This window comes from Colletotrichum spaethianum (genome assembly GCF_022836535.1).
Source record: "Colletotrichum spaethianum MAFF 239500 DNA, contig05, whole genome shotgun sequence".
In the NCBI taxonomy this organism is placed as follows: domain Eukaryota; kingdom Fungi; phylum Ascomycota; class Sordariomycetes; order Glomerellales; family Glomerellaceae; genus Colletotrichum; species Colletotrichum spaethianum.
In genome coordinates, this window is record NW_026054775.1 from 1,047,769 (window position 1) to 1,074,845 (window position 27,077).

The following is a 27,077-nucleotide window of genomic DNA, read 5'->3' on the forward strand; positions in this document are numbered from 1 at the left end:
AACCCAGAGGCCGATGAGCTTCTGGCCACTGCCGATCTCCTTCGGGTTTCCCGCCTCGGCCAATCCACCCGCACCTCAGACGGCACGGATAGGCCCTCCATCACATCACCGCCCTGCAGTTGCCTGGCCTGCCCCCTGGTTCCAATGAGCTTCCGGGAGGTGCTTGGCGCGGTACACACCGAGTATCTGCGCGTTGCCTGATCTTGCCTGCTTCAAGGCATTCGACTGGGACGCTAAGGTCACAAGATCTCGACGGCTGCATGTCATGGAACTTTATGGCAGGATAAGTGTCTGACCTGGCACGGCAGGCTTACCTGAAGACGGTATGCAAAATTGGTTGGTGAGGCAGAAGCGGAGGGGACGACCGTTCGACCGATCTTGAACTGACCTCAGACATCGGCGGTTGGCGCGCTCAGGGACGATAATCGAACACTTTCAACCGTGCCATTTGGGTTCGAGATGTGTCGTAATAACGGCCCCGAATAGGCCACTTTGGACTCCCTTCAGTTCCGAATTTTCATTGGCGAGTCTTCGACGCCAGCAAACTCGGTCTACCCATGTCGAGCGTTGAGGCCTTGAAACCGCACCGGACCATCCCACATTATGCTCCGGGCCGCGAACCAAAGCCATAAATGAACTCTGCCGCCCTTTGTCCGGATCGCCGGTAGAATGGAGCTAGAGAGCCCGGCTGGGGGTCCTGGTTCGTCTTGTAACTATGTACTGGTTATATGTGCTTCCTCAACGTTGAGTCTCTGCTGCCTATCTGTTATCTGGCGCACATTTTGCCTCGTCAATCCTGGATGCTGTGCTTGGGTAACAAGACCCGTGAGCGGCGTGTGTCCTCCCTCAGCAACCGAACTCGCTCAAAATCGAAACTGGGGACAGAAAGCCTTTGGGGCGGAGCAAATTTTTTTCTAATAGAAAATCTTGCCATCCAACAGTCCATCTGCCGGTGATCGATGGCAAAATCACTGACTCGAACCCCCACTTTCCCAAATCGCGCGCATCTCCGAAACTTGAGATGAACTTTCACGCCGCACGACGCCAACGAAGAAGAAGAACAAGAGCTTTCTGCTGGCCCTGGTCCCTCGTCTGAGCTGTCTTGGCGCGGTTTGCCCGAGTGACAGTGGGGATCAAACTCCGCATCGATCACGACCTCAACTTTGGACCCTGCTCCTCGGAAACTTTTTTCTCTTGTAGCTTTCGGAATATGCCCGTCATGGCCTGCCCCTGGTTTTCGGGGTCCAACGTGCTGATACCACGCGGGCTCACGTGAGTACCACTCATATGAGTAAGCTTTCTCGTATTGGAAGATGCTAGTACAGCTGATCATCAATTGCTTCGAGATCCTTGGGCTGCTGTCGATGAGGTCATCTGTCAAGATCTGAACTGGGCAAGTTGCCAGTTAATGGCCTTGACACGCGTTCGATACCCATGATCCCGAAGACTCCTGCTTCTTCATGATTCTGTGACAGCCATGGAGGCTATGCTCTTTCCGCCTATCTCTACAACAGTAGCCCGGAAACTTTAATAGCATTTCTTGCTTAGGTTCAAGTTGTCCGAGGTGCCCAATCATGATTTGTGAAGACTCATCTGTCATTTACATTATTCTCGTGATACGGCTCGAAATCTCTCAGGCTACACCCATGCACTCCCAGCTGCAGCCGCGGAGCCACCCAGAGGCCACCGGCATGCTCGTGCTCGAGCTTGAGGCAGCAAGGACCGTATTGACGAGCATTGTTAGCTCGTGACTCTATCGCGCCAGGACAGGCTCCCGCAAGCCTCCGACTCCGCTGCCTACGGGCACCGACGACATGCCGCAAGCGCGCGCGCGCGTCTTGCTCCGTCCAACCTGACTCGGTCCCCCGAGCCAGCCCACGCCCCGGGCGTCTGCATGTGCCCGGCGGACAGCTCCTTTCTCTGTATTTGATCTCCCACTCGCTGTGCAGATCTCGCCCACTTGCGCGACTCGGCTCTGTGTCGCGGCTGGCGTTACAGCAACATAATACCTCTGCCGCACCAGGGGCAAGGGCGCCTATTCCGGCGGGACTCTGCCGCCCGGGTTGTACATACAGCTCCCTCGCTGCTCACTGCACAGCTGCCACCGTGGCTTTCCCATTCAGGGCGTATGAGACGCATTGGGGCCCTCGCGGGCTGCGGGCGGGGCCGCCGCATACGTTGCTACAACACGAACCCGTCAGTCTCACGACTAACAAGGCACGGACTCGCCAGGCGGAAAACCAAAACTACGTACGTTGAGAGGGGGCGTAGCCCTGCTGCTGCTGCTGCTGATACTGGCCCTGCGGCCCGGACGGCGGCCGGTTCAGGTACTGGTTCTGGTGCTGGTACATGTTGTACGGCGGCCTGTGCCGGTGGTCCTGGAGGTACGGTGTGATGGTCTGGTCCATGAGCTCCGTCGTCTTGCTGAGCAGCTTCCGCGCTGTGGCGCTGCTGAAGAGCCGCGAGTCGGACTTGGGAGGCGGGGCCTGGTAGTTCGGCCGCGTCGGAGGCGGGCCGTAGGGCGAGGGCGCCGCGTATCCGAGCTGGCCTGGCGCCGGCGGAGACGTCCGCGGCGGGAGGGGCGGGGGGGTCGCTTGGTACTGCTGCGGGCCGTTGACGTAGGACGGCTGAGGGATCGGAGGCGAGGCGTGCTGGTTGTAGGGGTATTGCTGTGGGACCGGAGAGGGCTGGTAGTGGAAGCCCATCTTGTCTGCGCCGATGCAGGATGGGGAGTACGGGTACTGCGAGGGGGAGGAGGGCTCATGGGCAGAGGGATGCCGGTTGGGTTCGGAGAGAGGGGCTGAGCGGGCGCCGGCGGTTGGTAGAAGTGTGTCTGGGAGGCTGGCGATGTGGGTACCGGTTGGCTTTGGGTCACGACCTGGTTGTACGACGGGGGCGGAGATGTGTACGGCTGGCCTGGGGAGTGCTGGCCGGTCTGGGGGCCTGCTTGAGTGGTGCTCGAGACCGACGGCGCGGGGCTGTGATGTGCGGAGGGAGGAGCCTGGGCCGGTTGGGCTACTTCCGAAAGGGCGTAGGACGGTTGTTGGGGGAAGTAGGAGCCCGCGGGCAGAGTCGGTGGCAGCCCGGCCTGGACGATGATGGGGCTTACGGGCGTTGCCTGGGTATACGTCTGCTGGGGAGGAACCTGGTAGTGCTGCGGTTGCAGTTTTTGCGCCGCGGTGCCCGTTTGTAAGGGCGTAAGGGGCGAAGGAGCAAAGGTTGTGGGAGACGCCGGGTTCGGAGAGGGGCCGGCGGCGGCGGCGGGGTGTATGGGGAGCGTAATCTGGGCCCCTGGCTGGGGCATGGGATGAGGACCCGGCGTTGGGATGCTGGCGCCGTCGACGGGGTACGGGAGCTGGGACGCCGACGGAGCAGTGGACACGGGCGACGTCGGGCCCAGAGGGCGGTCTTGGGCGGCAGGGGAATGCGGGCGTGTGATGTTCAGCGGCGCCGGGGCCAGTTGCGCCAGATCGGGGGCCCCGCCGGCCTGAAGTGGTCCGCCCACTCCCGCGACCGCGGCCGGCGCGACATCTTCCAAGACGCCGTTCTGAGGTCTGCTCCCGGGCTTTTCCTCGGCGGGACCGGTCTTCACGATCCTCAGGGGCTTCACCGAGAGCGTCTGATCGTCCGCGAGCGCCTCTTTGGTCGGGGAGGTGGAGCCGACGCGGTCGGGGAGGTCGTCGGGGAGGAAGAAGCCCCAGGGGTTCGCCTGGATGGTTGGCGGTTTCTGGCCTGCCTGCTCTGCGGCCTCTGCATCCGCCGCCGCCGGCGATGTCGCGGTGGCCGAGGACACAGAGGCTATCCTCTGCGGCTTGGAGACGTTTTCTGGCTTGGGCGCCGATGCCTCGGCGGGCATCTCGAAGACGGGACCGGTGCCGGTGCTGGAGATGCCATGTTGGATTTGAGCGGAGCCGGCCGACCCGGCGGTGGTGGACGGTGATGACGTCGACGTTGATGTCGGTCTTGGTTTCGCGGCCGGCGTTGTGGACTGCGGGGCTTCCAGCTCGGCGAGGAAGTGTTGCTGCTGCGACGGAGGGGCGACAGGTGGCGGGGGTTGCGATGCAGCAGGAGGAGGAGGAGAGGCATATTGCTGCTGGTGGGGAGGGTAGTAGTACTGCGGCTGCTGCGGTGGTTGGTACGGCGGGTAATGCTGCTGATATTGCTGATACTGAGGCTGCGATTGCTGCGACGGTTGCCCCGGAGGCGTGGGTTGCTGCTGGACGTAGTATTGCTGTTGCGGCGGGTATGTCGCATGCGCATACTGCGGCTGGATCGGGGGTCCTCGGCCGGTGGTGTCCATATTTGCCGTCCAACCCACACGCTCTCTTACCTGCTGCCTCGTGTTGTCTCCCTGGCTCCCTTGCTTTGCCTCGTTTCGGTATCCGCAACCCGGGCCAGGAAGTTCACGGCAATCCACGGGTTTCGGGGTGGTGAAGAGGGAGAAGGTTTGAAAAAAAGAGAGTTGCCCAGGCGCTGCAGGACGTCGGGATGAAATGAAGAGAAACAAGATTAGCTTCTTTCGCGCCCTTCACAGCCGCAGCGCGCCTCTACTCTTCTTGGCTTAGCCTCGATGGGCGCGGTAGGTAGGTAGGTAGTCGTCAAAGGACGAACGTTCGGGTTCGGAGTCCTTCAGCCACGAGGACCGGGGGATTGGGAACAGGGTTATGGGAACATGGGGGGACATTGGAGAGTGGGCTCTAGGAGACATGAGGAGAGGGGCAATGGCAGTCCAAGGGTTCGATGGAGTTCATCAGGAAAAGGCCCTGTTTAGCGCCGCTGAATGACCTCACGTCTCGACCGAACACACACACACACACACACACACAGTCCGCTAGCTGGATCATCCGTCCACTGCTTGCGACTGGGCTGTGTACACGTACTGCGTAATTACTATGTGTGTGTGGCCCCGTTGACCGTAGGACTGTCGGGCTGCTGCCGCTGCTTGCTGCCAATCTGACCTGCCTGCCCGATGTCTCGCTACAATTCTGCTGCCTATTCACAGCCCTTGCCTGACCCTTGTTGCAAACCCCCTGCGTGCGCGTGTGTTGGTTAACGGGAAGCGCGGTGCGGTGTGCGTGTGTGCGGGAGCCCAGCTGAAAGCCTGGAGGCCTGGGGTTTGCGACCCCCTTGGCGACGATGCAGGCTTACGGGGACGATCGCTCATTTTGAAAGGAAGGAAACGAAAACAATTCCGCCACGAGCTGAGTTTCCGATTGGATTCTGGAAGGGGTCTCGGACGAGCTGGCGGTACTTTGCTTTGCCTGTTTTTGTTGTTTTTTCCCCTCCCATCACAGCCGGTCTGCTCACGGCCTTCGTCATTCCAATCCTTCTGGGCTAGATGGGCACGACAGTGGTTGGAAGCCTTGGAAGTGGTGCGGCTAGGACGCTAGCGGCGAGTGGTTGTTTTTAAGCTTTAGAGCTGAATGCCATGGAGGGGTGAACCCTTGCCTTGCTCTCAGGACCCTGGCGTTCCAGCTCTGGCCGTCTCTTGCCCGCTTGGGTACTCCAACATCTGGATCCCGAGGTTGGCCGACGACGACGGTGGTGATGGTTAAAGGTGTCGAGATGCTGTAGATGAGTATGGTTCTAGGCACTGGCACCACCACTTGCGTGTACTCTGCGGGACTGCATGCAATGCGCAGCACATCTCGACACTGCAACATGGCACCGAAGCCGCGAGGGCTGCCAGCTCTGAAATTATCCAAAGTGGCGTGCTTTGCCGCAACCTGCAGTGGCTGGCCTTCCTATAGATTGCAACCCTCCGTCGCGAATATCGCAGTCGTCTTGGGGCTCGAGCCAGGCAGCTTTCCTCTCTTGGTCACACCTTGGGATTGCTACGCTGATTCTATTTAAGCATAATGCTGGTAAGCAGTGGTCAGCACGGCGAGCAAAGCAGACCCTGGCTGTCCAATTCCTGGGCCGAGACACAGACCTAGAGTCTGCCGTGTTTGGAGATTTACTACTTCATGGGTGGCGGAAGATGGCACGTCAGACAAAGTCCGTGGCCCCGCCGATATGGGCGTCGGATATTGACTCCGGCAGCCGAAGCAGGCCCTCATTGGGCCCAATGAAATGGCGGAAATCACGAAAGGTATTCGAAGAGTATGTTCTGATCATTATTTCGCTTACGGTGGCGATGTATACATACTTACAAGATACCCTCCAAGCGTTCTCTGTACCAATCATAACCACAAACTCCCTTCAGGTCAATCGTTGCTGAGTGTTCTCAAGCAAGATGAAGTCGACGAACTTCCTTTGTGTTTTTGAGTCACCGTTGAAATATGTCTCGAAGATGAACCCATGTGGAGGTTGTTCGAACAAGCGGCGAGCGTGGATCCGGAAAGGCAGTTCTGCTTTTCGAAACTCGTTATGCGTTGCTTGTCAACCAAGAAATCATGCGGTTTGCCTACCTTTTTATATGTTAGGACTGACTTTGAGTATACACAGCTATGCATTGTTACTAGATGCATTGCTAAAGCCACTAACAATTTCAAAACACCCTCTTTCTCGGTTTCAATCTACTGTCTACGCTTCTTCCCCGTCTCATCCCACGTACTCTTGTAGCAACAAGGGTAAACAAGGTCCAGACAAGGTGGATAAGAGGCTACCAGATGAGAATTTCTCGTTCAACTTTCGACTGAACTGGCATGAGACACGACTCTCAACACGGCAGGAAGACTGCATCGCCTGTAAGGTTTTCGGAGTATCGTCTTGATTCATATGTTCAACGTCTACTATGGTACATGCTGAGTCGCTATGGGTTGTTTCTGTTGCAGCGTGACAGTCTCGAAGAACCAAATGCATTCTGAAAGTCCTATTCTCGGACAAACACCATTAACTCAACGTGTACAAGAACGGGCCAGTGCAAACGAACGCCATCTTGATCCAGATATCATGCGTCTATTACTGAATACCCTCTAGAAGACCAAAGTACGACTACAACTACAAATCCTCCGATACCTCCTTCTCAACCCTCGTCAAGCTCAGAGCAAACGGTTTCGGCAGCACGCTCTCAACCTTGCCGTCGTCTCCGTAGGTAAACTCAAAGTGGTCCAATGCCTTGTAGTTGTACGTCGTCCGGTCCATCGACAGCCACGAAACACACGACGCGTTGGGATAGAACATGAGGTCGTCGACCGCGTCCCGCATCTCCGGCGTGAACGTGTCAAACAGGGCCCGCCACGCCGTCCTGTTACCCTCTCCCAGCCCAGTCGGGTACAGCCTCGCCGTCCTCTCCCGGTTCTGCGGCAGCTCGGTCTCGTTGACGGCCAGGAAGATGTACCGGCTCAGGTTCGGAATCACCTCGAAGCCCTTCATGTACCAGTCCTCCAGCAGGAGGCCCCACCCGTCGTCCATTGAAATCGTCAAGCTCGAATTCGTCTCCGCGTCGGCGTACGTTCCAACAATCTCCTTCCTGGCGTCGTCCTTTGCAGCCTCGTCCAGGGCTTTGATGAGCGACGGGAGCAAGTCGTTCATCTTCAGCGAGTAATACGAGAACAAGCCCCCGCTGACCTCGGGTCCCGCGACCAGCACCGACATGGTGATGCCGTACTCCGGAACCAGGATGAATATCGAGTGGTAGCTGATGATGTCGCCACCCTTGGTGTACACCTCGACGAGCCGCCCGTCCGCTGTGAGGTTGTCCGAGACTATGCCTTCCCACGGCTTTCCGACGAAGCTGCCGGGCGCGGAGGTGAAGGTTGAGGGCTTGAGCCACCTACGGGTCTTTGCCGCGCTGAGGAGCCTGTTCTGAAGGATCGCGTCGCCAAAGTTGAGCATGTCGGCTGTGGTGGAGTAAATGCCGCCGGCTCTGCGTGGTCAAATTAGCTCGCATCTCATGGAGAGGCTGTTCGGGTGGAACACTCACGGGTCGAAGACACCCAAGGGGTGTTTGTAATACGTGTCGTTTGCGGGGATGAAAAGCGTCTCCAGGTCCTTTGGGAGTTTGCCATATGTCGTATTGCCCATCCCGGCGGGATCCAGGATAGACTCGAACAGTACCTTTTCAAACGTCTTGTTCGTGGCCCCCTCTACGACAAGTCCCAGAAGGGTCGTGCCGAGGTTTGAGTAGACCGGTGACTGGTAGGCCGGGTAGACTGGTGATCGGCGATCTTTCATCACGCTCAGGAACTCTGCAATTTGTCAACTCAGCCTCTCGCGGGAACCCGGCAAGGACAGTGTCCACTCTCCTTCGGAACTTACCTTCTCTGGTGCAAGCCGGAACATCCAAGAAACCTCCACAGGTCGGCTTTTCCTTCTCAGACACGGGAGGCAATCCAAGCGCCTCCCAGTCTCCAGGGTACGCTGCGCCGTCCGTCGTCACTATTGACTTCGTCAGCTCAAATTCCACTCAACCTCTCCTCATAGGTCTTCACAGCACGGGATGCCCTTACTTTCACCCGCAACGCCACCAGTATGAACAGCGGCAGCCTCAACGGTAATCTCCTCCCAATCATGATAATCCAACGCCCCTTTCGGCGCACCCCTAAGCTCCGGAATGAACTTCGCCACGGAGTCCTCCCACCCGATCACGTCCCCATTCTGCAGCGCCGCCAGCACCGGGAACAGTTTACTCACGCTCGCGAGCCGGTACACGGTGTGCTTGTCGACGACCTGTGCGCCCTGCGGGTCGCGGTCCCGCGGCGTGAAGTGGAAGTCCACCAGCGGCTCGTCCTCGAGCGCGGACTTCACGCCGATGGAGACGGCGGAGCCGTTGAAGGCCGCGGTCTCGGCCTCGAGCGCCGTGATGAAGGCGGATACGGCTCTGCGGACGGAGGGGTGCGTGCTGGGGGACTTGGCTTTGGGGAGGACGGGGCCGAGGGGAGGGCATTGGTAGGGTGTTGCGGCTGTGATTGCCGCAAGGGCAGCCGTGGCCGCGAGAGCAAGGGAGGAGCGCATGGTTGGTTGTGATGTCTTGAGTCTGGAATCAACTGTCAGTCTACGGGTCTTATCTCTTTGTACAGAGGACCGGTTTGAAAGTTCTGGCCAGGGTGAAGTACAGAATCACCTCGCCAACACTATCAGTACTTAGGGTACAAGAGATTCGGATTCACTCTCTGTGATAGTTCCGGTTCAGCGGCTACATGGGCCTGAAGAAGAAATAGATGGGGACTGATCCTTGTCCCCTCTGATAAGACTTCGTACTGACCTGTGTAGTAATTATTCCGGGTCCACAGCTACTTGGGAGCCTGGCCAAAACTTTTGAACCGGTCCTCTGTGTCACTAAGGAGAGATCTTGTCAAGTCACTTACTATCACTGTCAAGATCACACCCAAGGCAAATCTTTACGCACACAAGAACCTGAAAGCACTCTCATCATGTTTTCCCGCGTTCTCGGCGACATGAGTTTTATAGTCTTTGCGCTATGTTCTTCGCCAAGATCAACAAATCTAGATACCGGATACAACAAGACCTTCCTCACACAGCATGGTGCGTCTGACTGCTTGCCTGTCGCGTTGCGCAAGGCAGGATCCGAATCCCTGCCGAGCTGCGCCGGCCCCAGTAACGTCAGCCGAACCCCACGGTACCCGGGCGCGCGGGCGGGAACGCCGCCGGCTTCCAAGACCACTAGCACGAAAGCGTGGGACGCACACTGCGACCTGCCCACAGCGTTTACGATAGCCTCGTCATTGCCAAGGAGGTTCGACCCTAAGGAGTTAGATGGCGCTGTAAGCTGTCTCGCAAGTGCCCTCACATCTTCTCAAACGCTCTCTCCCTGTACTATGCTGTGACTAGAAACTCGTGAGGTCGGTTCGTCTCCCTTGTTCAGGGTCTTACCAAGCAGTCTCGAGTCTGATATCTTGGCCTAATCATCGGTCATCCGCTCAAACTTCCAGCTGTGTAGTGTCTTCTTCCACCAGATACAGCCTCGTCCACGCCGACGACGAGACGGTTGTTGCCTCGAAAATCAACACTCGATGCGGCAAGTAACCCTTACGGGGCCTCGTTGCACCCCGAGGCGCCCTCCTCGCGCGGCCTGCAGTCCGCGCCGACGCTGACGGCCATTCCCTATTGACAGCATAGGCGTTGTTAGAGGGGCGTCAGCGCGGGGAAGTGAGACCTTTCGCTTCCTGGTCGTGGAATGCTGCATGGAAGGTAACTAATAATACGACGAATGTATTGTGACGTGGTTGGAGAACAGGGTAGAACAGAGACGCGGCAACCTTCGAGAACGAAAGTGCCCCTGCACATGCAGGCTAGCAGTACTCAGAGCTACCTGTTTGAGATAATGAGGTCTTGGCAGGCAGGCAGGCAGGCAGGGTATCGTAGATTCGTAATCACCTTCCTCACCAATCTAGGGGAGGTGTCATTAGTCGCCGTAAAGTGCCGAGCAACAACGACGACTGCACAAACCAGACAATAGTCTTAATGTGCCCTCGTTCGAGATGCTTCACCTAACTTGTAGGATTTTCAAGCATGTGTCAACGTAGGAATCGTTATATTCTTCATCTGCGAGAAAGTGTGTACCCCGCCGTCGCTACAGCAGAAGAATGAGAAATCCCCAATAGAGAACAACAGACACGAACGACAAGAAACATGAACATCCTGGCCGTGGCCTAGGACCGATTTATAAACCCATCCGCCGCCCGCCGGCGCCCCTTCTTTCCAACCGCGCAAACAAAAACCCTTCCTTGATCCACGTTGATCCAGAACGCCCTTACGGTCCGCGCAACTTACTTGCGTATCCACAACATCTTGGTCGTCAACTGGGAACTCCCCGCCCAGAGGCAGGTGAAATGGAGAGAAACGAGCTGGAAGCCCGTCATCTGCCCAATCATAAGACACACATAGTGCCCCTTTCATCAATCGTCACACCCTCTACACAACCTATTCAGCCCTACTTCTCCATATGTCCATCGTTGAGGAGCATCTCCATAACCACCTGTACGCCATGCTGCTCAGGGTGGCTCATCGAGATCTTCACTGTCCCCTTTGAATCCTCTCCAACGGGGGTCTGCCCGCTCAGCCAGTTCTGGGTGTTCGATGAGTTGCCGCCCGTGGGGCCTCTGACGCCAAAGTCGAGGCATTTCACATCCCGGCCGGCGATAATTTGTCGGAGCCGGCCGTTCTCGGCGTTCCGCACCTCGACGTAGTCTCCGTTGAAGAGGAGTAGGTACTGACCGTACATGGTAGCGCTCGTAGCCTTCTTCTGCTTGCCCGAGTACTCCATAATCAGGGTGCGGCTCACGTCGCCGTGTTTATCGACGTACACGGCGCAATCCTCATATGCAAGCAAGAACTCCTGGTCGTTCAGCTTGAACATACCCAGCGGTCTCTGATCCCGTATCCGGCTAGCAATGTTGGCAATAGCAGGCTGCTTCAGGTCGGGGATCGACATTGTCTGCTTCTTATCGAGGGTAAGCAGTTCGAAACCCTTCGCAGTAGACACCGCAATATAGCTCTGGAAGAGGTTGAGCGAGTAGCATTCTGTCGGAAGGTAGAACTCGTCATAGTCGCGGAAGGAATCAGTGCTGCCTCCCAGCCCCTTGCGGCCACCAAAGATTCTGGGTCTCTTTTCGGTTGCCTTCTGGAAGACGGGTTCAAGGACTTTGAAGGTGTTGTGCATGCCCTCTTTGCGTTTGAAAAAGATCAGCATGCGCTCCTTCATGCGGGCGGTGGCAAAGAAAGCCACGTCCTTGGCCAACCTCTGTGGCGCTCGTCTCGGGTTGTCGTGGGCTGGAGCAGGGAAGTTTGATACTGGGGCGACCACATCCAGTGGATAAGCGACGAGAGATCGGTCTGCAATGACAAGGCAGACAGAGAACTCCTCGAGGACAGCTATTTGCGTCACTCTAGTTGTTTGCACGCTCTGCACAATATTAGCGATCGGCTCTGCTGGGTATCACGGGATGCACAGTAGCTTACCTTCATCCAACCACGGGGATTTGTGGCATCCGAGATGAACAGGCCGTAGTCCGTGCCAATGGCAACGAGAGACTTGCCGAACGCATTGAAGCCACAGGCGCAGTTGACCTGTGCTCTGCATACCGGAGCTGGGCCTCTGCCGGGCCCGTAGACCTCCTCAATCTCACGGACTGCTCGGTCGAGAGGGTACCCCGGATAGGAACGCCAGGTTGCCTTCCGACAGCTGATGCCGCATCATACACGAACGCGCTGTCGGCCAGGACACGAAGGCGGAAGGGCTCGGCATTTTGTGAGAAAAGCGCCTTCGCGTGCCTCGTCTTGGCCTCAATGATTTTTTCGACCCATTCCGCACGGCTCTGGGCTGACGTGGCGTACAGTGTGTACGTCTCGTGACCCAGATGCTTGATCTTGAAAGGGTAGAGGATCTTGCCCTCGGGATCGTTTGACATGGTCGGCGTAAGCCTGGCTGCCGAAGACGAGGCTACCGAGGAACTCGTTGGAATGTGCTCCAACCCGGGACGCTCGGTGCCGTTGGTTGCGACCTTGTTCAGTCTGGGGTCTGAACCTGCCCCAGCGGTCCGGGCCAAGGGGGCAGTTATGCCCTTCTGCTTCGAGATGGGGTCATCGTTCATGCTGTCAAGGAATAGCAGAGGCATTGGGATAGGCTGAACAATTAGCATGCAATCAGCTCTAGGATTCTATAGTGACTTACCTCTTTCGACACGTCGTACTTCTTCTCTCCCCTAACGTCTTTGGGAGTCACTACCTTTGCAAGGATGAAGTAGTGATCAAACAGCAATGCATGCGTGTCAACCCATCTGACGCCCTTGGAACCCATTCTCTGCAAATCGCCCTGCTTAATAAGCTCTCTGCCAAGGTGGTCGAGGTTGAGGACTGAGTGGAAGCCTGGCCGAAGGACGAGCATATTGTTGAGCTCCATCATTTCTACCTTCTTCTGCATCTCGGCGACCTTGGTGTCACATTCCATGGTGACGTGGCGAATCTCTGCGATCGCCCTTGCCAAGTTGGCCTTCTCTTCATCGTCTCGGAGAGTCTTCTTCTCGACGGTCTCAAGCAGGAGCGAGTACCGCTGTAACCGCGTGATGGGGGTCTTGAGAAAATGTTGCCAACCCAGTCGCTCAGAGCGCTTGTGCCTCATGACTTGCTCGAGGAAGTTGCGGAAGAGAAGATTTCGATCAGACTCTTTGCGCACCATGTACTCTGCATAGGGAAATTGCGATGCATAGTCAATGTAAACATCCTTGGCTTTTCGAATCCATTCACGGAAGAGGTCAGAAAATCCGGTGATCCACGGGCCTTGCTCCTGTTGGCGGTACTTCAGCTGCGCCAAAAGGTTGTCCTTGTTGACGGCTTGAACAGCATCAGCCTTGCCGAACACAACTAGAAGGAACTTATCAATCTTGTTGGGCGGGATAATGGGAGGTTGGCTGTTCCGCAGGTGGTCTCGGTATAGTACCCGCAGGACCTCGAGCTGATTGATGAAGTACTCCTCGCTGTTCACGATTTCGTGCAAGACGTGCTGGCGCTCGATTTCCTTCTTCGGTTTCTCGGCAAGTTCGGCTTCTTGGATCTTGTAGTGCACGTTCCAGTCTGCCGGCTTGACTTCCTCAAGAAGCATTTCATCCAGGTTGGCTTTCTTCAGCGTCCTCATGCATTGGTGCGAGTAGCAGCGCCCAGACTGAGACTCATCCTCATGAAGCTTCGGTGCATAGCAGCCAGAGCCCGTTAGCTGCGGCAAGACTCCAGACACAGTGCCGTTGCCGAACTTGACCCATTCCTCCTCAGGCACGAGAACTCCGGCGTCCAGCATCAGTTGCGACACGCGATCGCTGAGAAGCTCAGCGTCAGCAACGTTGATGGTGGGCACCTTGGCGGTGAACAACTTGAGCAGGGCCTCCTCGACTGTCTTTTGTTTCAAATCCGGTTCGCCGTCAGCCATCTCGCGGATCCAAGCGGCAATTCCACTCAAAGCCCACGGCTCGGAGCACCTTCTGAGGTCACCAGATGTGAGTTTGGAGGGGACAAACTTCCTCTTCCGACCACTAGGCAGTGTGATCATGTCATAGGTCATTGATGACGGCGTTCCAGACTCATAGCCGTCGTATGGCAGTCCGTTCTGGGCCGCAAGCTGCTGCTGTTGCGTCTGGTATCTGGCCATCTTTCTCCGCTCTTCCGCCGCATCTGTCCGTGATCGAACCGGCGCTTGAACTTGGGGCGTGTGACTGTGGCTTGATAAAGATATGGACCGCTCAGGGAAGGGCGAGTTAAGGCCCGTTGAGCCACCGTAGTAATCAGAGCCGCCTTCGTGAAGTGTCCGAGATTCGGTACTGAGTGAGTGGGAGTGGTAGCTGCGGGTAGTGGGATGGGCGGAGAGCAGAGAGCTTGAGTCGCTGCCCGGGCCTGGAGGGAGGGCTGGAAGCGGCCGATTGGACAATCCGGGATGGTAATAGAGGTCTGGGTAATCCTCCTTGTAGGGCGACTCGCTGCCACTTTGTTTCGAGTGCAGAGACGCCGGCTCATCACCTTCATCGAAGCTTAGTCGGTGGGCAGATGGAGCCTGCAGACCGCCAGTACCGCCATAGTCAACTCCCGCATCGGCGAATGGGGACGCTCCTGCGTAGTCGTTGGGATTGGGTAGCGGCCGGGATCCGTCGTGGGTTGGCACCTCGCTGCCGTAAGCCAAGGTACCGGCATACCCGCCAGCAAGTGCACCCAGATCCATGCCACCATAGTCGGTATCGTCACTCTGCTCCTCGGGAGGTGGTGGAAGGGGATTGGAGGTGACTGGGAGATCGTGCGGGATAAAGGGCAAACTGCTGAACCTCCTATCGTCCAGTTCCGCCTGTTGCATGGCCAGTACCCCCGCAGTCCCTTCTGGATCGTCGTCGTCATCGTCGTAATCGAAAGTAGGAAGAGGAGTTCTGTTGACGTTTGTAGATTGCGTCATGCTAGTGTTGGCAAGGTCCGAGTTGTATCGCCGTAGTCCTTGCAGCTCGTCGTCGGAGAATTGTCCACCATTGATCGGCAGAGGGCGGTGCCGGCCGCCCAACTCAGCTTCAATGTCTTGTATGATATCGTCTTGCAACTGAGCTTGGTCCTCGTCTGTGGGAGTGATGGTGCTCGGGTCCCAGGTAGGCTCTTCCATAGGCCGGCTGGGCAGAGGGGCGTTGGTGGGATGTCGCTGCAAGCCGGGCGAGTGCTGCTGTTGGACCTGCGGCGAGGAAATGGGAGATGCCACCGAGTCGGATCGCGCTGGTCTGTCATAAAAGGACGAAGAATCAGTATAGCCTGGCCCGATGGGCATAGAGGACTGAATCGGGTACGGCGTCTGCGCGTTGTCTGATGGGTACAGCGCTGCGGAGCTGGTACCGTTCGTCGGGTACGAGTTATAGCTGTTGTTGTAAGACTGAGAATACGACGATTCGTAGGCTGGCGCCGGTGATGTTGCCGAGGGTGCCTGGACAGACTGGAAGGTGGATGGGTACGAAGAAACAGGCGACTGGCCAAACCCAGACGAGGAGTGAGTGGCCGTTGGGGAGCCGTAGCTCTGACTGTAGTTATTGTAGCCAGAATATGTCGGCTGCCGTTGAGGGGCTGTTGTGCTTGCGTAGGCTGCCGGGTTGTATGCTGCCGGCGTGTAGCTGGTCTGGGTGGGAGCGGTATATGAGGTCGGCGAAGCGGTGGATCCATACCGGCTCGGAGGAGCTGGATGGTATGGCAAAGATGTCGAGGCCGTCGACGGCGTCCGCGCAAAGGCCTGGGGGTTGTAGCTGGAGTGAGAAGACGTGGGGGGCGATGAAGCTTGATACTGGTGCTGGTAGCCAGAGAGCGCATTGTTGGTTGAGCCGTAGCTGTGGCGCCCCCCGGAATGGGTCGAGCTAGTCGGGCTCGTCAAAAAGAGTTCGTCTTCGCCCCTCGAGCCAGACTGCTGATGGCCTCGGGCTTGCGCGCGGCTCTGGTCGAACATGGCGGCGTCATCGCCGTTGTTGAAACTCGGGCGCCGGCCGAGGTAAGCAGACTGATCTTGCGACTGTTCAGGTGTGGGGTATTGTACGGGAGGAATATGGCCGTAACGGCGCTGGCCGTCGCCTCGGAAAGACATGGCGATCGCGAACGTAGGAGCAAGAGCAAGCGCGACAGCGACGTCGAGACGAGTCCGTGAAGGCAGCCTCTCCCGCGGGCTGCTATGTCGACCTGAGCAGGATGATGGCGGAGGTCGATTGCATCTGTTCGTGCGAGCTCGATCGAAGTGATTGCTCGCTGGGCCGTGCGGTTCTCGAGTCGGCGGATTGTTCGGGTATGCGCCAGAGAGTAGATCGTCGGAGGTGTAGAGATGGCGCTTGATGGAGAGTTGAAGTTAAGGTTGGCCGGCCGTTTGTCTGGGTGGTCGCGGAGTGAGCCTCGTGTTTGGTGGTTGTGTGCTGTGGTGCGGCGCAGGCGCAGGCGGGCGTAGTAGGACTGACGTCTTTGGGCTGCCCTCTGAGCAGTGATGTGCGGCGAAGGTAAGTTGGAGAAGGTCGTTAGGCTGATCGGCCTAGGACTGACACGCAAGGCAACCGTCGTCCCGCGACAAACAGAGAGCTGAGCACTCGGGACAGTCGTTAGGCGCAGAAGAGCAGTGCGTCGTCGGGAAGACAGTCCTGTGTAGAACTCTGGGTGGTGCCAATAGTGCCCTTCGGGTTGGAGTGAAGGACGAGAGAGAGGCAGCAATGACAATGTAGTGCAATGCGGCGCGGTGCGGTGCGGTGCGTTCTGCCAGTCGGGGAGAGCGAAAACTAAGCCACAAGACCGGGGCTGGAGAGTCGTCAGAGTCGCAAAGTCAGAGTCGCCGGGGTTGGCTTGGGGCTGGCGGTACCGCGCAGGGCAGACGTGGACGATTTGCGAGTCCCGAGGTGAGATGCGTGGTTTTGTCTCCGAGGATGGTGTCGGACAATTGTGTCTCTGACGCTGCCTCTGTGCCTTGTTCCTTTTCGCAGGTCAGGAAGGTCAAGTCGCACGTCGCACACAGTGGCCGCGTTCGTCGGGCGTGTTTGCGCGCTCACACTCGCTCAACGTGTGGCCCCGTCAGGATTGAGGGGAACGGGCGGGTGGATGCAATGCTCGGTAGGGCGAACAGACGTCTCTTTTTCGCAGGTCAGACGACGAGTGCGGTAGTCTCGTGTCGGGGTCGAGTTGTGGTGTATGAAAAGAGAGACACAACACCTCACTTTCTTTTTTTCTTCTTTCCCTTTTCGCTGATGATGGATTAGATCGGTAACAGAAAGGTAGGTCAGGTACCAGTTGCGAAGTTGTGGGTTTGGATGGTGGGAGGCGCCGGGGCCAAAATATGAGGCACCAACGGGAACAGACAGCAAAAGGAAACTGGTCCAGTGAGGAGGAATTAGGCCAAGTAACTACCCTGTAATCTGGCCGTCGCTTGTTGTGAATGTCGCTCTAGTTGCTGGTTCCAGGTGAAGAAGAGATTGAAGCTGGGCCGAACAAAGTCTTGGCTCGGCCGCACCAGGACGGGGAGAATGGGGAAGTCGAGATGAGCGAGGACACTTGCACTTGCCCGAGACGAGGTACCTGCAGGGCGAATATTGGGTGAAAAGGTACATTGGCAACCGGTCTGGATGTCGAGGTGGGCTGGGCTGGGCTGACTTTGATTGATATGTCCAATTAAGGTGCGAGTACGTACTACATAGTGCACTACCTAGGTGTGTTGGGTCCGTTCTTCGTCCTCGACAATATTCTGAGGGGAGTGGAGTGGAGGGGAGATGGGAGGGGGGATGATTCGAGGATGGAAGACACCCGACTGCTAAGCAAGCATGCTGCACTCACTGGGAAGCACCGACATGCTCGAGGCAATTGTCCCACAAGAAGGGTAAGAGAAGTGAACTAAAGGCGGGAGGCTCAGACATCGGACACCAGACCCCCCCCTTCAATGATGTTGTGAAGTCATCTGATGTCCAACTTTATAGCACCTCGGGTATATTATTAGAGAGTGGTTCATTCCGGTTCCAGGATGAACACACAAGAGTCTGAAAGTCAGTGCTGAGCCGCCTCGAGTACCTCCGCAAGTACTACACACTAGTACCCACGTTGATTCACTGAACCTACCAACTATCGTATCGAATTGGCACCGCACCCGGTCGGGAACCACGACCCAATCACGGAATCCCATTTGTTTGATTTCAGGCCATGTCACCCTACCTTACAGCTCTCGACTCCCCTCTTACAACTGCCAACCATAAAGCACCAGGTTTTGTCGCACTTTGCGTCCGCTGTGCTGTGCTACAGAATAAGGTAGGTCATAAACTCACAAACCCGACCTGGGGCTTCACTGGACGACGCTGGCTGTTCTCCCGTGAGGCTCGTTTTCTCCCACACCACATCACGCTGGTCTCTTCTCCTCTTTTGAGCCTCGTATTTCGACTAACCGCACTCTTGGGCTGCACGACGGTTGGACCAACCCTGTCCAACGCCCTGGACGCACGGAAAATTCCAACAATTCGGGGTCCCTGCCAGGTGGATATCAATCTGCTAGTGAACCCTATCCTCGTATAGCCTCCCACGACCTCCGTCCTACAGGGACTGTGATCGCGGCCCGCGGGAGCTCTAGTCACGCCCCCAGCTTCGTCACCCGCCCGGCGGGAAACCAAAGAGCAACGAGCACGCAATGCCCGGCTCATCCGCTTTGCATTCTGTCTCGTCTTTTGTTGCCCCATCTCGGACCTTGTTTGCGCCCAAGCACAGGGTCCAGTTCATGAAGCCAATAGACTGAATTTTGGTAGACCGCGAGCCAGACATTTCAACGTCGGTCGGCATGCTGGTGACCCCCTCCAAACCGAGGCTCGTCTTGGAATTTCTGCGGGCATGGAAGATGGGAGATTGCCATCATTTCGTACCACGTGTCCCATCAAGATCGATCTTGACCCACGCACTGCGGAGCCATGGCCGTCGCCGTCTCATACATCGCACTTGGCACTAACGCCTGTGGCAACGAAGCTGGTCTCGTTTAGAACAGCGTCGTTTTCGGGCCAACTCCCCGTTCCGTCTTCTACTTGCAGAGGCTGAGACCCCGAACTGCAACAACAAACCCGCAGACTCGGACCTTCACACCGCGTCGTGCTCTGTCTGTAGGGCTGACTGCATCTGGAGAGCACGACGCTGTGGTGGTGTTGGTCTCCGCGCTCGTCAGGTCAGCATTCCCAAACAGTCAGATACCAAACATGACTGGTCGGTCGGTTTGTTCTCATGCAGGAAGCGTGCCGGGGACTCCTAATGCCTCAAGTCTGTTCAAGTAGTTCCTCTTCTCCGTCTCTGGACGCCTTTATTCTCGAGTGCCGGGACTCAAACAGTCGGGCGTTGGCCAAGGTGTCCACAAACAAGATGTCGAAGTTTCTTTGGGCTCGGAGCTAAAGTTTACGATGAGTTGCAGAGATCAATGGTTGTCGTTACTGACCCGGCAGCCTACCTTTACACTGACCGGGTTCTGAGCATTTGCAACATCAATCGGTTCCCTCCGCATGAGCATAACACAAGGTGTTGCTGGACACATAGATCCAGTTGTTTCAAAGCTGGCATCTCAGCGATCATTCCGTCAGTCACGATTCCTATGACGCTCGATCTACATATTCGGGATAAGCCTTGCGACTGCCCCGCCAAATCGTTTGAATGGCCAGAGCTTCATGCTAGTGCAGATTGTGTGTACAGTGCATACTACTAACGAAAATGGCTGAAGCTCTCGATAGTAGGTAGCTTTATCGATCCGACCCGGGTACCTACCTACTGGGTTGCTCCCCGCCGAGCCGGACACAGCGGCATCTTCGTGTCATCGACCGGATGGACCATAAGAGTTGGAGGCCTGCCATGCTTTGCGGATTGCTTGTCCAGGCCACTCCCGGCACTTTCGGGCCATGTGTCGCACTTTGCTCACGATTCTGCTGACACTGCCGCGCTGCCCTTCAGCAATCGCGAAGCCACAATCGGCGGGGGAATTGTTAGTGAGGGGTGTCCAGCGGAATGGGTCCCCTGCGCGGGCGGTGCCAAGGGTGGCCGACCATCGGCTTTTCCCCTGGTGCCAATGGATGACGATACCGTTTCGAGCGCCTCCTAAGACGGCTCCTAAGACGGAGTTGAGATAGCAGAGCAATTGGCCGAATACGCATCCTGCTCCTGTCGCGTTGCATCCGCCATTTGTAAGCGTTTCGAATGCCTCGAGGACAACAAGCCAACCAGCTGCGTCCGAAGCTCAACCCGAGCCCACTTCAGCCAAGATGACGGCGATGAGATAATGCTCGAGCGGGGCAGAGGCCTTCCCCCACCATCCAAGCGCAAGCTGGCGTGCTGCTGCCCAGTCAGTACTCAGAACCTGGGCACGGAGAAGAGGAGAGGGGAGATACGGACTTAGGGGCAAAGATCAGTGGGCGAAAGAGGACGCTGGGCGAGTAGGAAAGCGAGGCGAGGCGAGCTTCTGGTACTCGGAATTCCGAATTGTGCCACTTCTTCGGCCATAGAGTTTGTGCAGCTTGTGCCGTGCCTCCCTTTGTGCTGTGTCCTTCAGTGAATGTCTCTGCCTTTCTCTTCCCACCTAGGCCTGGTGGTCCCTCCCGAGTCCCCAAAGACTCCATCAGGTACTTTCACCTTCTTCCCCTCTTTGCACCTTAAACCTTCGTCATTCTTCTCCTCAACAACTGCCGACTGAGCAACAATCTCACACTTCAACAAACCAATTCAAACCAAAAACAAGACAAAAATCATTCAAAATGGTCAAGGCTGGTAAGTACGACTCTTTATATACCGGGATAGCAGCTCCGTCGCCCTAGTGCAAAGCCGCGGCGCTGGGATGGAGGGGTAACGCCGTCCAACCATCCGATTTGCGCTGGATTGAGCGGGTTTTTGTATGTGGGAGAGAGAGCAAACACCCTGATGGCTCTGCGACATGCCACGACGGGGAACAGCTTTCCGCTGGCCAATCTTCAAGCTCGACCGACTCCATCCTCGTGTCCCTTGCCTTGCGGCTCCCGATCTGCTTGGTCCGAGTCAAGATGGTTTCCGTCCTTCCCGTCGTGGGGAGGTCTGGGATGTTTTGTTCGAGGGGGTGGGAAGAAAGGAGTCCAGCAGGGAACGATGGACGAAGATCAGTCAGTCGCTAACTTTGTAACCTAGTCGCTGTCGTCCGTGGTGACTCCAAGGTCACCGGCTCCGTCGTCTTCGAGCAGGAGTCCGAGTCCGCTCCCACCAAGATCACCTGGGACATCACCGGTAACGACGCCAACGCCAAGCGTGGCATGCACATCCACACCTTTGGCGACAACACCAACGGCTGCACCTCTGCCGGCCCTCACTGTGAGTACTGCTAGAAGCCGACACCTGCCGTAGGGGAGGGAATTAGAAAGCAGGTTGCTGACCACCGGACACTGCAGTCAACCCCCACAACAAGGGTCACGGCGCCCCCGAGGACGAGGACCGCCACGTCGGTGACCTCGGCAACATCGAGACCGATGCTCAGGGCAACTCCAAGGGCACTGTCACCGACAAGCACGTCAAGCTGATCGGCCCCCAGAGCGTCATCGGCCGCACCGTCGTTGTCCACGGCGGCACCGACGACCTCGGCAAGGGCGAGAACGAGGAGTCCAAGAAGACTGGCAACGCCGGTCCCCGTCCCGCCTGCGGTAAGTATCCATGGTTGCCATCAAGAACCATAAGAAGACTAACAAGTAAATACAGGTGTTATCGGTATCTCCAACTAATATACTGGTTCCCAAGGTCGCTGTTGTCCGGGTCGGACTGCGGCCCGAGGCGGGGTTATCAAGTTAGGCGTCCCCGGAAGCTACCATGACTAAGCGATAAGCCAACGTCAATGGACTCTGATAACTTGATAGCATCCTCGGCTTCGAGCTTCAACTCAGGCTCTGCATAGCAATATAAAAAACAACCGTAATGTTGCTCTTTTGCTATCGTGAAGCATTGAATCTTTGGGGTTTCCGGCTGGATGGTCGGCGGCAACGGTGGTGGGGTTTCGTCCTTGCACTGTGAGGGGTAGGGGATGACGTGAATCCTGTTGAACTGGCATCACACAAAAGTGTAGGATGTGTTCGGTCTTCTGCTTGGTTGCCTGCAATGCTGGACAACCTGCATTATGTATCTGAGGGATTGGTCGAGCCACATATGATCGAACTAATCTTCTGCACGCCCTTGAAGCTGGCCTACCGATGTCCTTCTTTATTCTTTTAAAAAGTAGTTATTGCCTCGGCCATCAAATGATGTTTTGTTGTCCTTCCAATTCCATAGGGGAAGCTGTCCTTAGCTACCAAAGGCAGGGGCAACGCCTTACATAAGGTAGCTGCAACCCCGCTCTCGCTTAGCCACCCGCCGCCTGCCACTGGCCAGCGGCGAGCTGCTACCCCTGCCTGCAGCCTCCGTGTGGTCCCTGAACCTCCTTTCCCCACACTTGCTTGCTCGAGACCGGGCGAAATTGAGGCAAGCTGTCAAAAAGGCGGTACGAGTGTCGAACGTTTATCGAACAATCGCCTTTTGCTACTCCTTCTCAACTCTCCCTTTTCCCCCGAATCCATCATCACATCCTCTCTCCTCTTATTTCCCCTCATATCCCTCGCATTCACTGTAAGTCAACGGTTTTCCTTTCATTGCAATAGTTACCAAGGGCTTAGCTTCCCATCCATGGCACACGGGCAGCTGATGCCACTGCCCCGGTAAACTGCACATATCCATGCAGCTGCAAGCACCCTCATCCGAGCATAATGCCTTTGTCTCTCTGGTTGTATTTGCACAGGGATTCATGCTTGGATTAGCAGCTGGACAGAATGCAATTCAATCGCAATTATTTCGCTGCTCTTGCCTCTCCAAGCGTCTGAAAGCCATAGCTGCAGACTGTCTGAGACGGCTAGACCGAGACACTCAACCGTCACCGCAAACAGCTCAACATGGACAGCGCGCTAACTGCTACAGTTTATCTTCTCCTAGGCACCCAGTCGCTCATTGATCCTCCATCATGTCGAAGCCCTTCTTCGCCAAGGTCAAGAGCGTGCTGAGCGGCGACACCCTCATCTTGACCGCTCCCAACAACCCAAAAGCCGAAAAGACCTTCTCCCTCGCATACGTCGGCGCCCCTCGCTTGAACAAGGAGGGCGACGAGCCTTTTGCTTTCCAATCGAGAGAATACCTCAGAGAACTCGTCGTTGGCAAGCAGATCCAATGCACAGTAGCATACACCGTACCTTCCGGCCGTGAGTTTGGCACTGCTCTGCTCTCCAAGGACGGCCCCTCGCTGCCCGACGAAGCTGTCAAGGCTGGATGGCTCAAGGTCAGAGAAGATGCCGGCCGCAAGGAAGACAACGAGGCGATTCTGCAGCGTCTCGACAATCTGCGCAACTTGGAAACCGAGGCCAAGAGCGCCGGCAAGGGTCTATGGTCCGACAAGGGCGGCGTCATTGAGGTTCAGAATGACCTCGGTGGTCCCCAGTTCATGAACGAGTGGAAGGGCAAGACCGTTGATGGAATTGTTGAGCGGGTCCTTAGTGGCGATCGTCTGCTCGTGCGACTTCTGCTTTCGGACAAGAAGCACGTGCAGGTCATGACGCTCCTTGCCGGAATCCGTACGCCGACCACCGAGCGAACGATACAGTCCACCGGCCAGACTCAAGCCGCCGAAGAGTTTGGAAACGAGGCCAAGTCATTCGTCGAGGAGAGACTGCTCCAGCGCCGCGTCAAGGTCGATATCGTTGGCGCAAGCGCCCAGGGTCAGCTGGTCGCGGCCATCATCCACCCCAACGGCAACAAGAACATTGCCGAGTTCCTCCTGAGCGAGGGCCTTGCGAGATGCAATGACTTCCACTCCACCATGCTCGGCGAGAAAATGGCCGGCCTTCGTGCCGCTGAGAAGACGGCCCAGGGCAAGAAGCTGCGTCTGCATCAGCACCACGTCGCCAAGGCAGATGCCTCGTCTTCTGACATGGTCGTCGCCAAGGTCATCGGCGCCGACACCATCATTGTTCGCAACAAGGCCGGCACCAATGAGAAGAGAATCAACTTCAGCAGTGTCTGCGGTCCCCGCAGTAAGGAACCGTCCGAGGCCCCTTACAAAGACGAGGCCAAGGAATTCCTGCGCAAGAAAATCATTGGAAAGCATGTCCGCATCAGCATCGACGGTTCTAAGCCTGCTACAGAACAATTTGAGGCCCGTGAAGTTGCCACGGTGACTGAGAAGGGCAAGAACATTGGTCTGCTTCTGGTCGAAGAGGGCTACGCTTCCGTGATCCGCCACCGCAAGGACGACACTGACCGCTCGCCCAACTACGACGAGCTGCTCGCTGCTCAAGAGAAGGCCAAGGAAGAGAAAAAGGGTATCTGGTCTGGCAAGGCGCCCAAGATCAAGCAGTTTGTCGACGTTTCCGAATCTCAACAGAAGGCCAAGATCCAGCTCGGCACCTTGTCAAGACAGAAGAAGGTGCCCGCCGTTGTCGACTTTGTCAAGTCCGGTTCTCGTTTCACCCTTTTGATTCCTCGTGAGGGCGTCAAGCTCACTCTGGTTTTGGGCGGCATCCGCGCTCCTCGTGCCCCGGGCCCCCGCGGCGAGAAGGGTGAGGAGTTCGGCCAGGAGGCCATTGACCTCGCCAACCGTCGCTGCAACCAGCGCGATGTTGAGGTTGACATTTACGACATTGACAAGGTCGGTGGGTTCATTGGTGACTTGTACATCAACCGTGAGAACTTTGCCAAGCTGCTTGTTGAGGAGGGTCTTGCGTCCGTCCACGCCTACTCCGCCGAGAAGTCCGGTAACGCTACCGAGCTGTTTGCCGCTGAGAAGAAGGCCAAGGAGGGCCGCAAGGGTCTCTGGCACAGCTGGGACCCGTCACAAGAAGAGGAGGAGGAGTCCGCGCCCGCCGAGACCACAACCAACGATACCCCTGAGGCGTACGAGAACAAGCCCAAGGACTACCGGGACGTCGTCATCACCAACATTGACGGCAACGGCAAGATCAAGATCCAGGAGATCGGCAAGGGCACTGCTGCGCTGACTACGCTCATGAACGAGTTCAAGAAGTTCCACCTCGACTCCAAGAACAGCAAGCCCGTTGGCGATGCGCCCAAGGCCGGCGACTACGTCGCCGCTCAGTTCTCTGCCGATGGTCAGTGGTACAGGGCCCGCATTCGCTCCAACGACCGCGCCGCCAAGGTGGCCGAGGTCGTCTACGTCGACTACGGCAACTCGGAGAAGCAGCCTTGGTCTAAGTTGAGACCCCTGGACCAGCCTCAGTTCACCGTGCAGAAGCTCAAGGCGCAGGCTATCGACGCCTCGCTGTCGTTCCTCCAGCTGCCTACGGCGCCCGAATACTTCTCGGAGTCCATTGCCTTCATCGCTGAGTTGACCGAGGGTAAGGAGCTGGTTGCCAGCTTCGACTATGTCGACAACAAGGAGGGTGTCAGCTACATCACGCTCTTTGACTACAACGCAAGTGACAAGAAGCCGGGCCCGAACGACTCTATCAACAAGGAGATTGTTGCCAACGGCCAGGCCATGGTTCCCAAGAAGCTCAAGGCGTGGGAGCGCAGCAGCCAGCACGCTGCTTACCTGAAGCACCTCAAGGAGGTCGAGGCCAAGGCGAAGGAGGAGAGACTGGGCATGTGGGAGTACGGCGATATCACCGAAGACTAAAGGCAGCGAATTGATTACGAGCAGGATAGGAAAATGTCTTTAGGGGCGGTTCAGGAAAAGTCACTACATAATTCGCAGTAGCCTTGTATGAATCAATAGGCAGCATGAGGCCTTATCGGGTTGGCCTAACATGGGTTTTTTTTTCCCGTCTTCATAATCATAATGGCGTTTCATGAGTGTCATGGCGGTTTTCCTCGGAGGTGCCGCCCGTAAGATGGATTTCCGAAAGGTGACGAGGACTGAGAGTCACGATTGATCCTCGGAGTTTACGTAATGAGAGGTGTCCCGGTGCCGCTGGCGGGCGGGATGGTCGGCCGGTCGGTTTAATGTCTCCCAAGGCCAGACAGGAATGGTCTGGTCCAGTCCAGCGGAGGAGAGCGGCACCACATTTACAGGCCTCTCACCGCGCGCTTCGTTCGGCTCGCGTAAGTAGATGCGCTAGGTCACGTTGCGTTGCGCGCGCGAGAGGAAGTAAAGGAGCGATGGTGGGAGGCGGTGGAAGGTCAGAGAAGCACGAGAAGCCCCGGGAGCCGGAGTTTCCTGATTCAAGTGGGGGGTCCTTCGAGCGTCCTTTTTTCGAGGGCGACTTCGGGGGCTGAGGTGACTTGGCGATTTGGAGCGGGCCAGAAGGGTTGCCAAAGCTCGTCAGGCATTGGCGCGGAACTACAGGCTTCCCACGATAACGGGCTCGTCGTCCCTGGTTGTGCTCCGTAGACTAATCCTAGAGTAAGAAGGCCATGCTACTGTCGCCAGAGATAACGGTAGAGTTCCATGGCAACCGAGGGGCAATTGAAGCGGCGTGCGGATCTGACGGATAAATATGAAGGGGGTTTAGAGCGACGCGATAGGATACGGGCGATTGAAACACCAGGTGAGGGAGATTTTTGAGCCAATGGCGAGCGACGGCGAGCACGTGGTGAAAGGCGAGAAGCACGATGGTGTCTTTTCTCGGGTTAAGGGGAGCTGAGTCATAGCCGAGCGCAGATTCCGTGATGCTGCATTCACATCTCGGTCATCTCTGGATGAGTGAGAAGCGGTAGAAGCGCTGGAGGTGTGAGCCAAATTGGGCGAATGGCCTCGTCTCGAGGAGGGGCGATGAGTGAGTGTCTAGGACCGAAGAAAAAGCCTGGCTCACGTTGCCGAGTACGGACGGGCACCACTACAATACGGTCGTACCGGGACGGACGGACGGGTGATTGCGGCGACGGCGGCGTCGGTGATGAGTAAAGCGTTCGTTCCCAAGACGACATCGCCTATCACCGAAGAAAGAGACGCTGCTTGAGTCGGGCCTTTCTCGTTCACTGGTCAGCAGTATTTCTCGCTTCTTCCGGCTTCCAGGCGTATGCCTTGGTTTTGGATTTTTTGTTGCCTGAGCGATTCAAGCGACTCGAGGTTCAAGCAAATCCCATCGCGATTCGCGATCACCCGGCTCCGTTTTGTTATGGGGATGTTACGTCGATGCTGGCCCGTGGGCAGCCTCGCAGGCGCGGGCAATACCGCAGCAGAGCGATTTTTAGGGACCGAAACCCAG

At 56.8% G+C, this 27,077-nt stretch overlaps 5 protein-coding genes across 5 annotated transcripts; 2 read left to right on the forward strand and 3 right to left on the reverse strand.

Annotated features, from left to right (window-relative positions):
* Positions 1–2,119: 2,119 nt before the first annotated feature.
* Positions 2,120–3,856, reverse strand: ColSpa_02830 (uncharacterized protein; the record flags this gene model as incomplete). Its single annotated transcript, XM_049269042.1, has 3 exons — positions 2,120–2,154; positions 2,255–2,741; positions 2,858–3,856. 3 exons carry the CDS (start codon positions 3,854–3,856, stop codon positions 2,120–2,122), a joined length of 1,521 nt encoding a protein of 506 aa, XP_049124999.1.
* Positions 3,857–6,942: 3,086 nt separating this feature from the next.
* ColSpa_02831 (beta-lactamase-like protein ARB_00930) lies at positions 6,943–8,898 on the reverse strand (the record flags this gene model as incomplete). The annotated part of the gene is made up of 4 exons (XM_049269043.1): positions 6,943–7,810; positions 7,868–8,132; positions 8,203–8,322; positions 8,394–8,898. The coding sequence occupies 4 exons, from the start codon at positions 8,896–8,898 to the stop codon at positions 6,943–6,945; spliced, it is 1,758 nt and encodes a 585-aa protein (XP_049125000.1).
* A 9,606-nt stretch (positions 8,899–18,504) lies between these two features.
* Positions 18,505–18,693, reverse strand: ColSpa_02832 (uncharacterized protein; the record flags this gene model as incomplete). Its single annotated transcript, XM_049269044.1, has 1 exon — positions 18,505–18,693. The coding sequence occupies one exon, from the start codon at positions 18,691–18,693 to the stop codon at positions 18,505–18,507; it is 189 nt and encodes a 62-aa protein (XP_049125001.1).
* Positions 18,694–20,809: 2,116 nt separating this feature from the next.
* ColSpa_02833 (superoxide dismutase [Mn], mitochondrial) lies at positions 20,810–21,620 on the forward strand (the record flags this gene model as incomplete). Its single annotated transcript, XM_049269045.1, has 4 exons — positions 20,810–21,011; positions 21,037–21,216; positions 21,294–21,542; positions 21,598–21,620. 4 exons carry the CDS (start codon positions 20,810–20,812, stop codon positions 21,618–21,620), a joined length of 654 nt encoding a protein of 217 aa, XP_049125002.1.
* A 1,262-nt stretch (positions 21,621–22,882) lies between these two features.
* Positions 22,883–25,546, forward strand: ColSpa_02834 (nuclease domain-containing protein 1; the record flags this gene model as incomplete). Its single annotated transcript, XM_049269046.1, has 1 exon — positions 22,883–25,546. The coding sequence occupies one exon, from the start codon at positions 22,883–22,885 to the stop codon at positions 25,544–25,546; it is 2,664 nt and encodes an 887-aa protein (XP_049125003.1).
* Positions 25,547–27,077: the final 1,531 nt, after the last annotated feature.